The 15,632-nt window shown below is 43.2% G+C and overlaps 1 protein-coding gene across 4 annotated transcripts; it reads right to left on the reverse strand.

Annotated features, from left to right (window-relative positions):
• Positions 1-10,549: 10,549 nt before the first annotated feature.
• lig4 (ligase IV, DNA, ATP-dependent) lies at positions 10,550-14,954 on the reverse strand. 4 transcript variants are annotated; one of them, XM_029740666.1, is made up of 3 exons: positions 14,879-14,954; positions 14,333-14,459; positions 10,550-13,923 (listed from the first exon to the last, which is right to left on the reverse strand). In XM_029740666.1, the coding sequence occupies exon 3, from the start codon at positions 13,913-13,915 to the stop codon at positions 11,171-11,173; it is 2,745 nt and encodes a 914-aa protein (XP_029596526.1). In that variant the 5' UTR covers positions 13,916-13,923; positions 14,333-14,459; positions 14,879-14,954; the 3' UTR covers positions 10,550-11,170. The 4 variants fall into 4 exon arrangements, with proteins under 4 accessions (XP_029596526.1, XP_029596529.1, XP_029596528.1 ...); XM_029740669.1 differs by having other exon boundaries at positions 14,333-14,448; positions 14,879-14,947; XM_029740668.1 differs by having other exon boundaries at positions 14,333-14,448; positions 14,817-14,915.
• Between the last annotated feature and the right edge of the window lie 678 nt (positions 14,955-15,632).

Raw genomic sequence — 15,632 nt, forward strand, 5'->3', positions numbered from 1 at the left:
TATCTATATAGCATAATATAATTTGTGAATTTTGGTGAACATAGTCCAATGGACAGACTTGGAAAAAGACAGCTCCTGCACTTCTTTCATCCCAAGCACTGTCAGCAAGCATTACACAGCTGGCGTCAGTGTCACTGGTCTGAATCTATTCTGTAATTGCAGTAATCTGTATTAGTATAATTACTTCCAAACTAGATATGTTCATTGATTAATAATATTTTATTTCATTCACAGGCTACTTACAAAACCTGGTGGATTTACTGTTCCACAGTGTTGTGGGAACCCCCTTACCACATCAGGAGCAGAAGGCTGGGGCAGTACATGGCCAGGCACCAGTCCCACTTCAGGTTGGTTACATTTGATTCGGTCATAGATCAAAATACTATCACTTGTCTGTCCTGGAATTCAATTAACATCCATTGATAATGTAATCAGTGCTATGTGTACGAACTCTACCTTTTTTTCTACAGATGGAGGATAGAAGAGATGGTTTGTCATGGAGTCCCCTGACTAAAAGACAGGTTGATACAGATGTCTGAACTGGGAAAGACCTTGCACTCAGCATTAAAACTATACAAGACACATCTGTCACTTCATCGTCTTGTGTTATTATTGAATGTTAGGGGGGCTGGGGGACCCTGTGTATTCTTCAAATATGTCAGGTAACTGTCGTATATAGGACACCATATGAAGGGATGACGACTAACATGTATTACCAGACAAAATTCTGATAGGTACAGTATCCGTATCGCTTGTGAATGACAATAGAAAATGAATGATCAAATGTAATATTTGCACATTGTTATATTAGCAGAACATTGCTTCTACAGTATTATGTGAAGGATGGTTAATTTTACATGGAACTGTTACACTTGCAAGTTATCAAATCACTGTTTAGAATATCTACATAAGTTCAGCAGTTTCACTCTTCTCATATTACTCTGTAGGCTACTGACCGATTCAAAGCTCCCTCCTGGAAGAATCTTGGTCAGTAGCTACAGAGTGGTATGACAAGAATGCTATCTTCCTGCATCTCACACCTGCCTGTATTTATTGAACTCTGCCTGCTGGACCCATGAGTTGAGGCAAACTCTGTCATATCCAGGATGGAGTTTCATGCACTCCACCCCTCCTGCCACCCGACTACACCTGTCCATAACCTGTAATACATTACATAGATGGAAGGGACTTCATCACCTACTGGAGACTGTAAGACAGAACCTCACCCAGAGAGCTGTGCATGTCAGTGTGTGGTTAGACAGCCAAACCCATAGAATAGACCATAGAAATATGCTAGTTCTGGGAGAGCTGAAGTTGTACCAAAGATTGTTATGCTCTTTGTTCTATCTGTGGTTGTACTCTACACACAACTTATTTTTATTTGCTAGGTAAAGTGTAGGCATACCATCTTTGTAAGCAAATCAACCTATCAACCTATTTACATCAGACACTGTTTTGTCTTTGTAACAAACACAACCATCTTTTAAAAAAAAAATGTAATCAATGTATTGTAATGAAACAGCAGGCAGGGAGCAGGTCTCGAACCCTCGACCTTCAAGCCCGAAGTCCGGCGCGCTATCGACTGTGCCGCAAAAGCATGCTCGTCCGGCAGAGTCGATTTCCGCGCTTATAAACCCAGGGTCGTTACACTACTCCCTCCTTTCAAAGAGCGTGTCCTCGCGCTAGCTTGCGACTGAACGCCTTACAGGAACGCGCTCACCGGCCAAGCACAAGCACTGTCGTGGATGCAAGGTCCGATCACTTCCGACACCAATGTAATGAACAGCAGGGAGCAGGTCTCGAACCCTCGACCTTCAAGCCCGAAGTCCGGCGCACTATCGACTGTGCCGCAAAAGCATGCTCGAGCGGCAGAGTCGATTTCCGCGCTTATAAACCCAGGGTCGTTACAGTATCTACAATCAAGCTGGCCGTGTTTGTGCAATATACACATGTAGCTACACCTGTAGTTCTGGGATTTGTCCCCCAGGAAAGATCTAGCAGCAGACATAAAGAATGACGAGACAAAACTAGCCAGTTATAGAATATCGTGTTGACAGCTGAGCTGACTGAAACCAGGCATTCAACTAGCAGTTGTTGATATAGTTTCCATGGTAACATGTCTTTACATGATGTGATAAAACTTCAAGTTGCAAGCTACTTTCGTAGAAAGGTCTTGTAGAACGAGTGTCTCATGAAATACATTCCAGACACTGGTACTTCTTGCTATCTTGGCATAACTGTGATTTGACAGCTGTAGCTATCCCCAAGCTAAGCTAGCTAGCTGCTGTCAAGTTGGCTAAAGGTCAGCGCAGGCTTTAGCCTACACATAGAACTCAATTAGCAGATCATCTTGAGATGGACAGTCAGTCAGAACTCAGGAGGGGAGAAGTCCTCAACTTCAAAACTTCTCTTGATAGCAAAGCTAGCCTCGTTGTCACTAAGTTACTCACTACTGCTCTCGTTTGTTTGTTGTGATTAAACGGCAAAGACACACCCAAGAAATACCCACATTAAACCACACCCCAAAGACAACTCTTGTTTGGGCTTCAGTAATAGCTGCTGCATTTCATGAGCACCAGAAGAAACACATGCGGAGTCGGTGAGTGCAGTCAAAGATTATGTATATACTGACAAGAAACATGTCTCTCCGCTCCAACAATGGGAGTCGTTGTCCACAAAGCAGCAACACTAGCTCCCACCTATCCTTTGTTTGGATTGGTGGATATATGTATTTATTGTAATCCTTTTTGAATATTAGATGAGGGTTGTTGACGTCCACCGCCTGTATTCAATGTAGAGAGATTCTATGCTACAAGCCTCATGCCATGAATATGCAAAGCCATCTCCACACAACTCCGATATAAAGTGTTTTTTCTCAAAGTTGTCCAGATGTCACGTGTCCTACTTACACTACCGTTCAAAAGTTTGGGTTCACTTAGAAATTTCCTTGTGTTTGATAGAAAAGCTATTTTTTTGTCCATTAAAATAACTTCAAATTGATCAGAAATACAGTGTATACATTGTTAATGTTGTAAATGACTATTGTAGCTGGAAACGGCAGATTTTATATGTAATATCTACATAGGTGTACAGAGGCCCATTATCAGCAACCATCACCCCTGTGTTCCAATTGCACGTTGTGTTAGATTATCCAAGTTTGTCATTTTTAACAGGCTAATTGATCATTAGAAAACCCATTTGCAATTATGTTAGCACAGCTAAAACTGTTGTGCTGATTTAAAGAAGCAAAAAACTGGCCTTCTTTAGACTAGTTGAGTATCTGGAGCGTCAGCATTTGTGGGTTCGATTACAGGCTCAAAGTGGCCAGAAACAAATAACTTTCTTCTGAAACTCATCAGTCTATTCTTGTTCTGAGAAATGAAGGCTATTCTATGCGAGAAATTGCCAAGAAACTGAAGATTGCGTACAACGCCGTGTACTACTCCCTTCACAGAACAGCGCAAACTGGCTCTAACCAGACTAGAAAGAGGAGTGGGAGGCCCCGGTGCACAACTGAGCAAGAGGACAAGTAAATTAGAGTGTCTAGTTTGAGAAACAGACGCCTCACAAGTCCTCAACTGGCAGCTTCATTAAATAGTTCCCGCAAAACACCAGTCTCAACGTCAACAGTGAAGAGGCGACTCCGGGATACTGGCCTTCTAGGCAGAGTTCCTCTGTCCAATGTCTGTGTTCTTTTGCACATCTTAATCTTTTATTTTTATTGGCCAGTCTGAGATATGGCTTTTTCTTAGCAATTCTGCCTAGAAGGCCAGCATCCCACAGTCGCCTCTTCACTGTTGATGTTGAAACTGGTGGGATGAAACTTTAAGAATGCTAACATATTCCTTTAGGTCGTTTGACACTTTATTTCAGACAGTAATGAAGTGGGGAGAAAGGCAAATGCTAGAAACAGTAGGAAAGTTGGAAGCAGGGATTGATCCTGTTCTCAGGTGGAAAGTTGTATGTGCAGGGGTGTGTTACCACTACACCAAGGCTCTGCACAGGAAATAATAATATTAATGGTTGATGGCAGTGGGTAACCAAATCATAGATTGCAGTCTCCTTGTCCATAGACTGCTTTCAAGGTAAGGACACAAACATTTTGTATTTTGCAATTTGGATGAACTCTATCTTTAAAATAGGTATCGAATAAAATCCTGCTTGCTCCCCAGGAGGGTTGGCCATCCCTGATCTATGTTTCTCAAGTGCTGGGTGTTTGAAAATGTTCTTGTTATAACAATTTCTGAAAATCATCCAACCTTCAAGAAAAATATAATAAATAGCAATATTCAGCTGGTTTATGTCTATTAGTTAAAGATCCGTGCCATCATCTTACTCTACATAGACAAAATATGTTTATGAGTTGTGAGTCCCCTTACCATCTCTGCCAAGCATGTGCACAATACTAAAATGTGAAAAATTACATTTGATTCTTGGCGCATTTAATATCCAATGCTTATTTGTATGACCTCTTCAAAACTGTCCATATTACATATCTTCATATAATACATTTTCAAAGACACAAGTAGGCATATCAGATTACACTGGCAAAGTTGAGAAGAAGTGTAATAATAAAATAAGTGTGAGGAATAATGGTAGTGTTCTTGCTGACAAGCTCACTAATTACTGTTTATTTTAGACCAATGTTAATAATGAGAATTGTTCCACTGATCAGACAAAATAAAGTAAATAGACAATCAAATCTCCTGAAGACAAGATTACATAAATCTGCCCCTACACTCTAACCAAATTATTTGTATATTCATTGTCCCTCCTCAAGAATCAAACTTCAATTTTTCGGTTCACTCTCTGTTTGACAAAATTATTTTCAAAGTTACAAATAAGGTCATTTAAGAACTACACTGCTAAAACACATGTAACCAGCATGACTACCACAGCATTCTGCACCAATATGTAATCAGATCTGGTTTTCGCTTAGTGGGACTATCATTTGTTTTTCAACAGGACAATGACCCAACACACCTCCAGGCTGCATAAGAGGACCTGGCCTCCACAATTACCCGACCTCAACCCAATTGAGATAGTTTGGGATGAGTTGGACCACAGAGTGAAGGAAAAGCAGCCAACAAGTGTTTAGCATATGTGGGAACTCCTTCAAGACTGTTGGAAAAGCATTCCAGATGAAGTTGGTTGAGAGAATGCCAAGAGTGTGCAAAGTTATCATCAAGGCAAAGGGTAGCTACTTTGAAGAAACTCAAATATAAAACATTTTGATTTGTTTAACACTTTTTTGGTTACTACATGATTCCATATGTGTTATTTCGTAGTTTTGATGTCTTCACTACTATTTTTACAATGTAGAAAATAGTAAAAAATAAAGAAAAACCCTCGAATAAGTAGGTGTGTCCAAATATTTAACTGGTACTGTAAGTATTCAGACCCTTTGCTATGAGACTCAAAAATGAGCTCAGGTGCATCCTGTTTCCATTGATCATCCTTGAGATGTTTCTACAACGTGATTAGAGTCCACCTATGGTAAATTCCATTGATTGGACATGATTTAGAAAGGCAAACACCAGTCTATATGAGGTCCCACAGTTGACAGTGCATGTCAGAGCAAAAACCAAGCCATGAGGTCAAAGGAATTATCCGTAGAGCGCTGAGACAGGATTCTGTCGAGGCACAGATCTGGGGAAGGGTACCAAAATATTTCTGCCGCATTGAAGGTCCCCAAGAACACAGTGGCCTCCATCAGTCTTAAATGGAAGAAGTTAGGAACCACCAAGACTCTTCCTAGAGCTGGCCGTCCGGCCAAACTGAGCAATCGGTGGAGAAGAGCCTTGGTCAGGGAGGTGACAAAGAACCCGTTGGTCACTGACAGAGCTCTAGAGTTCCTCCACTTGGAGTTTGCCAAAAGACAGCTGAAGACTCTCAGACCATTAGAATCAAGATTTTCTGGTCAGATGATACCAAGATTTAACTACACTGCTAAAAAAATAAAGGGAACACTTAAACAACACAATGTAACTCCAAGTCAATCACACTTCTGTGAAATCAAACTGTCCACTTAGGAAGCAACACTGATTGACAATACATTTCACATGCTGTTGTGCAAATGGAATAGACAACAGGTGGAAATTATAGGCAATTAGCAAGACACCCCCAATAAAGGAGTGGTTCTGCAGGTGGGGACCACAGACCACTTCTCAGTTCCTATGCTTCCTGGCTGATGTTTTGGTGACTTTTTCATGCTGGCAGTGCTTTCACTCTAGTGGTAGCATGAGACGGAGTCTACAACCCACACAAGTGGCTCAGGTAGTGCAGCTCATCCAGGATGGCACATCAATGCTAGCTGTGGCAAGAAGGTTTGCTGTGTCTGTCAGCGTAGTGTCCAGAGCATGGAGGCGCTACCAGGAGACAGGCCAGTACATCAGGAGACGTGCAGGAGGCCGTAGGAGGGCAACAACCCAGCAGCAGGACCGCAACCTCCGCCTTTGTGCAAGGAGGAGCAGGAGGAGCACTGCCAGAGCCCTGCAAAATGACCTCCAGCAGGCCATAAATGTGCATGTGTCTGCTCAAACGGTCAGAAACAGACTCCACGAGGGTGGTATGAGGGCCCGACGTCCACAGGTGGGGGTTGTGCTTACAGCCCAACACCGTGCAGGACATTTGGCATTTTCCAGAGAACACCAAGATTGGCAAATTCACCACTGGCGCCCTGTGCTCTTCACAGATGAAAGCAGGTTCACACTGAGCACATGTGACAGATGTGACAGAGTCTGGAGACGCCGTGGAGAACGTTCTGCTGCCTGCAACATCCTCCAGCATGACCGGTTTGGCGGTGGGTCAATCATGGTGTGGGGTGGCATTTCTTTGGGGGGCCGCACAGCCCTCCATGTGCTCGCCAGAGGTAGCCTGACTGCCATTAGGTACCGAGATGAGATCCTCAGACCCCTTGTGAGACCATATGCTGGTGCGGTTGGCCCTGGGTTCCTCCTAATGCAAGACAATGCTTGACCTCATGTGGCTGGAGTGTGTCAGCAGTTCCTGCAAGAGGAAGGCATTGATGCTATGGACCACCCGTTCCCCAGACCTGAATCCAATTGAGCACATCTGGGACATCATGTCTCGCTCCATCCACCAACGCCACGTTGCACCACAGACTGTCCAGGAGTTGGCGGATGCTTTAGTCCAGGTCTGGGAGGAGATCCCTCAGGAGACCATCCGCCACCTCATCAGGAGCATGCCCAGGCATTGTAGGGAGGTCATACAGGCACGTGGAGGCCACACACACTACTGAGCCTCATTTTGACTTGTTTTAAGGACATTACATCAAAGTTGGATCAGCCTGTAGTGTGGTTTTCCACTTTAATTTTGAGTGTGACTCCAAATCCAGACCTCCATGGGTTGATAAATTGGATTTCCATTGATTATTTTTGTGTGATTTTGTTGTCAGCACATTCAACTATGTAAAGAAAAAAGTATTTAATAAGATTATTTCATTCAATCAGATTTAGGATGTGTTATTTTAGTGATCCCTTTTTTTGAGCAGTATATTTGGCCCAATCCCAAGCGTCACGTCTGGAGGAAACCTGGCACCATCCCTAAGGTTGAAAATGGTGGTGGCAGCATCTTGCTTGGGGATGTTTTTCAGCAGCAGGGACTGGGAGACTAGTCGGGATCGAGGCAAAGATAAACGGAGCAAAGTACAGAAAGATCCTTGATGAAAACCTGCTCCAGAGCGCTCAGGACCTCAGACTGGGGCGAAGGTTCACCTTCCAACAGGACAACGACCCTAAGCACAGCCAAGACAACGCAGGAGTGACTTCAGGACAAGTCTCTGAATGTCCTTGAGTGGCCCAGCCAGAGCTCGGACTTGAACCCGATCAAACATCTCTGGAGAGACCTGAAAATAGCTGTGCAGCGACACTCCCCATCCAACCTGACAGAGCTTGAGAGGATCTGCAGAGAATGTGAGTATCTCCACAAATACAGGTGTGCCAAGCTTGTAGCATCATACCCAAGAAGACTCAATGCTGTAATCACTGCCAAAGGAGCTTCAACAAAGTACTGAATAACGGGTCTGAATACTTATGTAAATATAATATTTCATTATTTTTGGGGGGGCCAAGATTTTCTAAAACTTGTTTTTGCTTTGTCATTGTGGGGTATTGTGTGTAGATTGATGAGGGGAAAAACTATTTAATCAATTTTAGAACAAGGCTGTAACGTAGCAAAATGTGGAAAAAGTCAAGGGGTCTGAATACTTTCCGAAGGCACTGTATTTGGCACTTATTTAAAATAAAATGTTCCAACTAGTTTACAGTTTGCTGTCGATGTGGCCCCCAATAACTCCTAAGACTCAATTTAATCCCACCACACTGTTTACTTGGTTGAGAAAAAAAGCCCCCAAACACATGGCCTGCATCTCAAATGGCACCTTATTTCCTATATGGTGCACTACTTTTGACCGGAGCCTTATGGGTCCTGGTCAAAAGTAGTGCACTTTATATGGAATAGAGTGCCATTTGAGACAAATCCATACACTCAACAGGGACTGGTTGGGAAGGGAACAACAGACTTTCAGTCCCACGGTACCTCTATGACCTTTTCTCAAGAGGGAACATCTTTGCAGAGAGCCCCAGGAGGATCCTGTTTTGGAGGACTCCTGTGGCTTGCCCATCTCTCTGACAGACACATCGTTCCCTTCTGGACCCATCAATAACCCCCCACGGCTCACTGATTCACTCTACTCAAAGCAGGGCCAGGCAGTGCACTCTTTCTCCTCTCACTCAACAGGCATGGCAACTGGAGGTGGATTGGAAGGTACAAACATAAAAAAAACAGCTTACCAGCAAAGACAGCTTCATTCAAGGTCATTTGTCTGCCTTTACTAATGTGCTGTTTCATGTTATGTACAGTGCCAGTCAAATGTTTGGACACACCTACTCATTCCAGGGTTTTTCTTACTTTTTTACTATTTTCTACATTGTTGAATAATAGTGAAGACATCAAAACTATGAAATAACACATGGAATCATTTACAATTTTTTGTATTTTTTTTATAAATCAAAATATGTTTGATTTTAGATTCTTCAAAGTAGCCACCCTTTACCTAGATGACAGCTTTGCACACTCTTGGCATTCTCTCAACCAGCTTCACCTGGAATGCTTTTCCAATATATCTTCTGTATACCACCCCTACCTTGTCACAACACAACTGATTGGTTCAAATCCATTAAGACGGAAACAAATTCCACAAATGAACTTTTAACAAGGCACACCTGTTAATTGAAATGCATTCCAGGTGACTACCTCATGAAGCTGGTTGAGAGAATGCCAACAATGTGCAAAGCTGTCATCAAGGCAAAGGGTGGCTACTTAGAAGAATATGAAATATAAAATATATTGTGATTTGTTTAACACTTTTTTGGTTACTACATGATTCCATGTGTTATTTCATAGTTTTGATGTCTTCACTATTATTCTATAATGTAGAAAACAGTACAAATAAATAAAAACCCTTGAATGAGTAGGTGTTCACAAACTTTTGACTTTTACTGTTTATCTATACTGAACAAAAATATAAACGCAACATGTAAAGTGTTGGTCCCATGTTTCATGAGCTGAAATAAAAGATCCCAGAAATGTTTCATTCGCACAAAAAGCTTATTTCTCTAAAATGTTCTGCACAATTTTTTTCCATCCGTTAGTGAGCATTTCTCCTTGGCCAAGATAATCCAGCTACTTGACAGGTGTGGCATATCAAGAAGCTGATTAAACAGCATGATCATTACACAGGTGCACCTTGTGCTGGGGACAATAAAAGACAACTGCCGTTTTGTCACACAACACAATGCCACTGATGCCTCAATGTTGATGGAGCGTGCTATTGGCATGCTGACTGCAGGAATGTACACAAGAGCTGTTGCCAGAGAATTTAATGGTCATTTTTCTACCATAACCCGCCCCCAACGTCATTTAAGAGACTTTGGCAGTACGTCCAACCGGCCTCACAACCGCAGACCACGTGTATGACATTGTTTTGGCAAGCGGTTTTCTGATGTCAACTGTCAAAGTTGTGAACAGAGTGCCCCATGGTGACGGTGGGGTTATGGTATGAGCAGGCATAAGCTACGAACAAAGAACACAATTGCATTTTATCGATGGCAATTTGAATGCAGAGATACGGTGACGAGATCCTGAGGCCCATTGTCGTGCCATTCATCCACCCCATCACCTCATGCGAAATCCATAGATTAGGGCCTAATGAATTTATTTTAATTGACTGATTTTCTTATATGATATTTTACTACGTAAAATGATAGAAATTGTTGCGTTTATATTTTTGTTCAGTATAGATGTAATTTAATTACCAACTCTGAAGAAGGCCTTGAGGCCGATACGTAAAGCTTAATAAAGCGCAGTGATAATAGGAAGAGCAGTGTGCAGGTTTCTTATTTTTTATCTCAAATTAACAGCTTTATAAAAATCCCTATTTTTTCATTAAAGTCAGTTAATCTACTGAAGTTAACATTGCAACAACAGTTTAAATATTTAGATACCTGGACAATACATAAAGACAATCTTCTAATACCAATTCCCATATTTATTCAAAATATTTATTTTAGTTCCAAAACATGAGAATTGAAAAGATTAACTTAAAAAAAACATACAGTATAATATAATTTGCATTAAATGAAAAATAGTTTAGTGGATAGACCAGGTTTTCCCAAACTCGGCCTCGGGACCCCAAGGGTAACATGTTTTGGTTTTTGCCCTAGCGCTACACAGCTGATGCAAATAATGAACTAATCATCAAGCTGTGTAGTGTTAAGGCAAAAACCAAAGTGTTCACCCCTTGATGTCTCGCTGACAGTTTGGGAAATTATGGGAAAGAGAGTCTTAAAATATCTTAACACAATAGTCTGCATTGGTAAGGACATTAAAATAGCTTACCTCAATTACAGTAGATACACCTTTAGATATAGGCCTACACTATATCCTTGAGTTCCCTTTATCCATATTCAAATGTGTAGAAAAACACTGGATAACGTTACCTTCTGATTCAGAAAACCCTTTAAAACAAACATTTATTTACACTCTAAAATGGATTAAAACAAAATATTACAATCCCAGAGATATGTCAATCATAACGTGCTTATTGTCCAGTGCTTGCATTAGATAACTTTATGGATGGCTTTAACCATCACACTAGGTAGTCATTGTCATTCCGCAAAAACCCTGCTTTGATAGACTCTGTTACCCATGACTCTCTAACAATCTTAAACTTTTTGGTAAAGAGTCGTCTGAGGGTTCTTAAAGCCAACACTCTTGTTTCCTCCACCACTATGACATGAGAGACCCCTTCCTCGAGCTTCTGCACTACTGTCCCTCCGTGGAAGCGGAATTCCAGAGCCCGCGTGTCCAGACAAGTTGCTGGTACGATGCTTTTAGGGTCTCCTATGTCTGTGTATCTGTCCATATAGACCCTGAAAGGTCTGAACATGCTAGTGGGGAGGTCGTCCCAGCTGTAGCGTTCCTCCAACTTAGCGATGCACTGTGCCGTCAAAGTGACCGCTCTGCCAATCCGACCGAAGACTTCCCTCAGCTGCTGCTCGTCCGTGTCCACGAAGTAGCTGTCTCCGTAGCAGTCGTATTCCTTGGCAAACTGCTCCTTGGTGGAGGGCGACATGTGTATCATGTGACACGGTTGCCATGGCACCACCTGCTTCCTGTCTAGGCACTCCAGCAGCCAGGCAGCCCACACCAAGTCGTGCTGGTCTGAAGAGATCAGGTTCTTCACACGCATGTTCTCCACAGCGGCGATCACACAGTAGGTGTCCGGTCCCGGGTTCTGGACTACAATACCGCCACATCGGGCCACTGCTTTCTCCAGCTCCGCCTTGGGGTGCGCCTCGTTGCCATTCATAACACAGAACTCCACGTCCTCGAACATGTCCGTCTCCTTGGTGACGCCAGATAGGTCCTGGGACTTGAAGTGGTCGATGACGCCGACAGCTTTCTTGGGCTTGGCCGCTGCCAGCGACTTGCTCTTCTTCTTTTCAGGCTCGTCATTGTCATTGATGCGGAGGTGGCGCGAGAACAACTTCCCGGACGCCTTGTTGCGAAACTGATCGAGCTCAGCTAGGGTCATGCACTGGTGCCACTCTTTATCCTCCCGGATCTTCTCGATTCTGGGGAAGCGTAGAGTGCAGTTGGTTTTGTACATGTCACTACTGACTATTTCTGCTGCCTTCACCTGGATGATGACCGAGTTGCATGGGTCAATGTAGACTTCTGGTCTCTCCGTCCCACACAGAATAGAGGCCGGAGGGTCGTTCTTCCGGTAGACTTTCCAGTGCTTGGCCAGCTTCAGCCCCAAGTCATACAGCTCCTTCATGGTGTAGCCGGAACCGATTCGACAGAGCGTGTGGAAGACGGAGGGTTTCTCTCCAGGCTTCGGAGCTTCGGCAACCGCAACGAGAAAATGAGACATCATGCCACCTCGCCTTCCTTTTCCCCAGTAGCCTCCGACAATCAACAGGTCGAGCTCATCCATCAAGCCATCAACGTACTCCGGCTTTATCTTGAGCCAGCCCTCACCTCGTTTATCGGGCTTGTATACGGATGAGGGATCTTTCACCATGATGCCCTCTTCCCTGTTGTCAATGGCTTCATTGAGGGCGTTCACCACCTCTTGCATAGTTTTGGCCTCCGTTTTCGGCACCACGTGTATCCTCCCTTTAACAGGAGTGAAGACAGTCTGAAGGTTGTCGTGGCGCACCTTCAACGTCTCGTTGCCAAACTTGCGGTCGTTCACAAGAAGTACATCAAAAACGCAAAAGCACGTCTGCAGCTCGGAGTCATCCACTAGCCTCTTGATGTCAAACTTGCTTCCTTTTTGCATGAAGGTGTCGGCAGTGGGGTTGTACGCCATCATCTCCCCATCCAGGATGCAATTGAATACGTGGGGCTTGAAGACATTGTGGATGAAAGGCGTCAGGGAGCCCTCTAGCGGCGATGCACCAAACTGCTGGGTGTACTCGAAGGAGTTCCGTGTGAAGTACTTGTAGACGTCGCCATCTTTGTGCAGCTGGATGCGCTCTCCATCCAGCTTGGTCTCTATGAAGAAGTTGCTGTTTCCCATCTGCTTCTCCACCTGGCGCATGTTGGCCACGGCGGCCAGCATAGGTTTGAAGGCAAAGAACAGGCCAATGGACACTTCGCTGAGGGACACAGAGGGGTCGTGGAGCTGCCGGCACACCTTGTTTAGGTCTGTGGTGACGTTGTAGAGCTCGGCCGCATCTAAGTGGAACACCTGGAGCACGGTCTCTTTGCTGACCCCCAGCTTCATGTCCTTCAGGATCATGCGGATAAGCCACTTCTGCTCCAGTGCCGTGCTCTGGGTGATAAGGTGCAGCAGGCTCTTCTTCACCAGGTCCTTCTGCTTACCAGCATTGTTGATGGCCACCGAGTCCAGAAAGTCGTTGACTTCTCTGATGGTGAGGTTGCCCTGGCTTGTGCAGCGTTTCTTCAACACAAAGTAGGTCATAAGAGCGAAGTCACCCGCCTCCCCCTGAGATGTGGTGGGGGTGCGGTAATTCAACAGTTTGTTGGCTTCCGGTCCGTTCTTGGGGAGACCCAAGACGTCTATGTAGAGCTTGGCTAACATACTCTCTTTAATGCCATAGGCCATGCGCTCCCTTTCGAACGAGGGGACTATGAGACGCATGGCTGGGTAGAAAGAGTCTGTGGTGGTAGGGTTGTCTTTGTGGAGGGCCGCATGGAACTTCCTCCAGGAGTCTATGAAGTCATGGAGAAACTTTGATTTGTCTGGTCGGAGTTTGGTCTTCTGTATTTTTTCAAGCGTGGTGCACAGGTGAAGAAATGGAACTTGAGCAGCGACAGAGCTCTGGGGAGCAGCAGATTTGCTTTTTGAGGTTCCCTCCATTGTAAAAGCTAAAAAAAAAAAAAAAAAAGAACAAACATTAATGACCCATAGATTCTAATGGATGCTCTTAGTTTTCATCCAGGTGTTTATGTAGTTGTTATTTGATAGAAAAATTACCCTGTACTTTCAGTAAGTAGTGTAACTACTTCATTTGCAACATACAGTGCTGGAGCCTGTCCATTATACGCAGCACAGTACATTGAGTATAACAACATTTCCCAAATTACTCACAGTTCCGTAGCTAATGACTACTCAATAAACAAAACATAATTTGAGAATGTGTTTTAAAAAATCTGTATGACCTAATCCATCACACCAGCCACATGTTTAGAAACTAGTTAGCGAGAATGTACACTATACAATGCATAGCCTGAATACTTATTGAAAACAACATCTCAAGTTAGCTAGCTATCTTACCTCAAAGCAACCAGCCAACTCGTCAGTGTCTTGCAACTCTTTGGGGATCCCTCCTCTACAACATGCTGTGACATGCCCGGGTTATGACTGCATCCATCATACGTTTCCTGACGAACCTGAAACAAACCTGACAGTAGTTGAGCACTTGAATGCTAAACACAGCTAGTTAGCGTTGTTGTGCCAGAGGTTGTGCATTGGTGCATGGTTATGCAGTTTGGGCCACTTCGGTAAACTATGCTAGCTAGCATGCAATCTATAGGCACAGCTGTTAGATTATTTATTATTTACCTTTATTTAACTAGGCAAGTCAGTTAAGAACAAATTCTTATTTTCAATGACGGCCTAGCAACAGTGGGTTAACTGCCTTGTTCGGGGCAGAACGACAGATTTTTACCTTGTCAGCTCAGATACTAACGTTAGATACATTAATGTTATCATGTTGTATGATGTGATTTCAAATTCAACAAATAACGTATCAAATTACCTGATTACTTCTTCTCGGTCTCAAAACATAAACATAGCAGTTTTTGATTATTATTTACTTACTGTTTTATGAGTTTCTAAAAAACACTTCCTTGTTCACAAAGCGGAAACCGTCAGCCACGTAAAACCTTCAGACGGAAACAACACAAGAGACATAATGGACCTGGGGAAAAGCAATTCTTTCATACGTCAGGAGAGGGCGCCAGATACATGTAAAAAAAAATGTGTCAAACCACAGCTGAATGAAGGAGTAGCAAAAATTTGATGTTAGAGCAGTGCTAATTAGAATGCCCTGTATTTTGTGTGCAACTTTTTTTATATATATAAAAAGATGATAGGATAACATTCATTTTATCAATGTTTCTGTAAAACATTTAATTTTGATACATATTAATTGCATGCAGATACAGCACATGGTCACAATACCTTTGGTTACATGCAGAAAAATAATCATTAAGCAATATTCATTTTGTAAACACACCTCTATAATAGCTTTGAATTTGATCAAACTCATGTTCCAATGTCCATAAAAATGGGTTAAGTCATTTAAGTCCTGACACAGTATGCAACACACACACACACCTCACGGCTGTATTAAACTATATAGTCTGGAAATTCATACAAATTCCTCACTGTGCACTGCCTGACTGGCCTGAACATAACACACAATGTAGGCCTACAAACAACCTTTCCACATGTCAACCAACAGATTTGCTTGAGGTCAAGAGTCCCTGCACCAAGCAAAACATGAAGATAAAGATGAATATGAACTGTGGTGCTTTAGTTCCCCCAAAAAGTATTGTACACTGCAGATCAA

This window comes from Salmo trutta, chromosome 39 (assembly GCF_901001165.1).
Source record: "Salmo trutta chromosome 39, fSalTru1.1, whole genome shotgun sequence".
Lineage (NCBI taxonomy): Eukaryota > Metazoa > Chordata > Actinopteri > Salmoniformes > Salmonidae > Salmo > Salmo trutta.

Excerpts from the sequence above, each read along its gene's own strand:
- lig4 (XM_029740666.1), bottom strand. The coding sequence starts at position 13,915 with ATGGAGGGAACCTCAAAAAGCAAATCTGCTGCTCCCCAGAGCTCTGTC.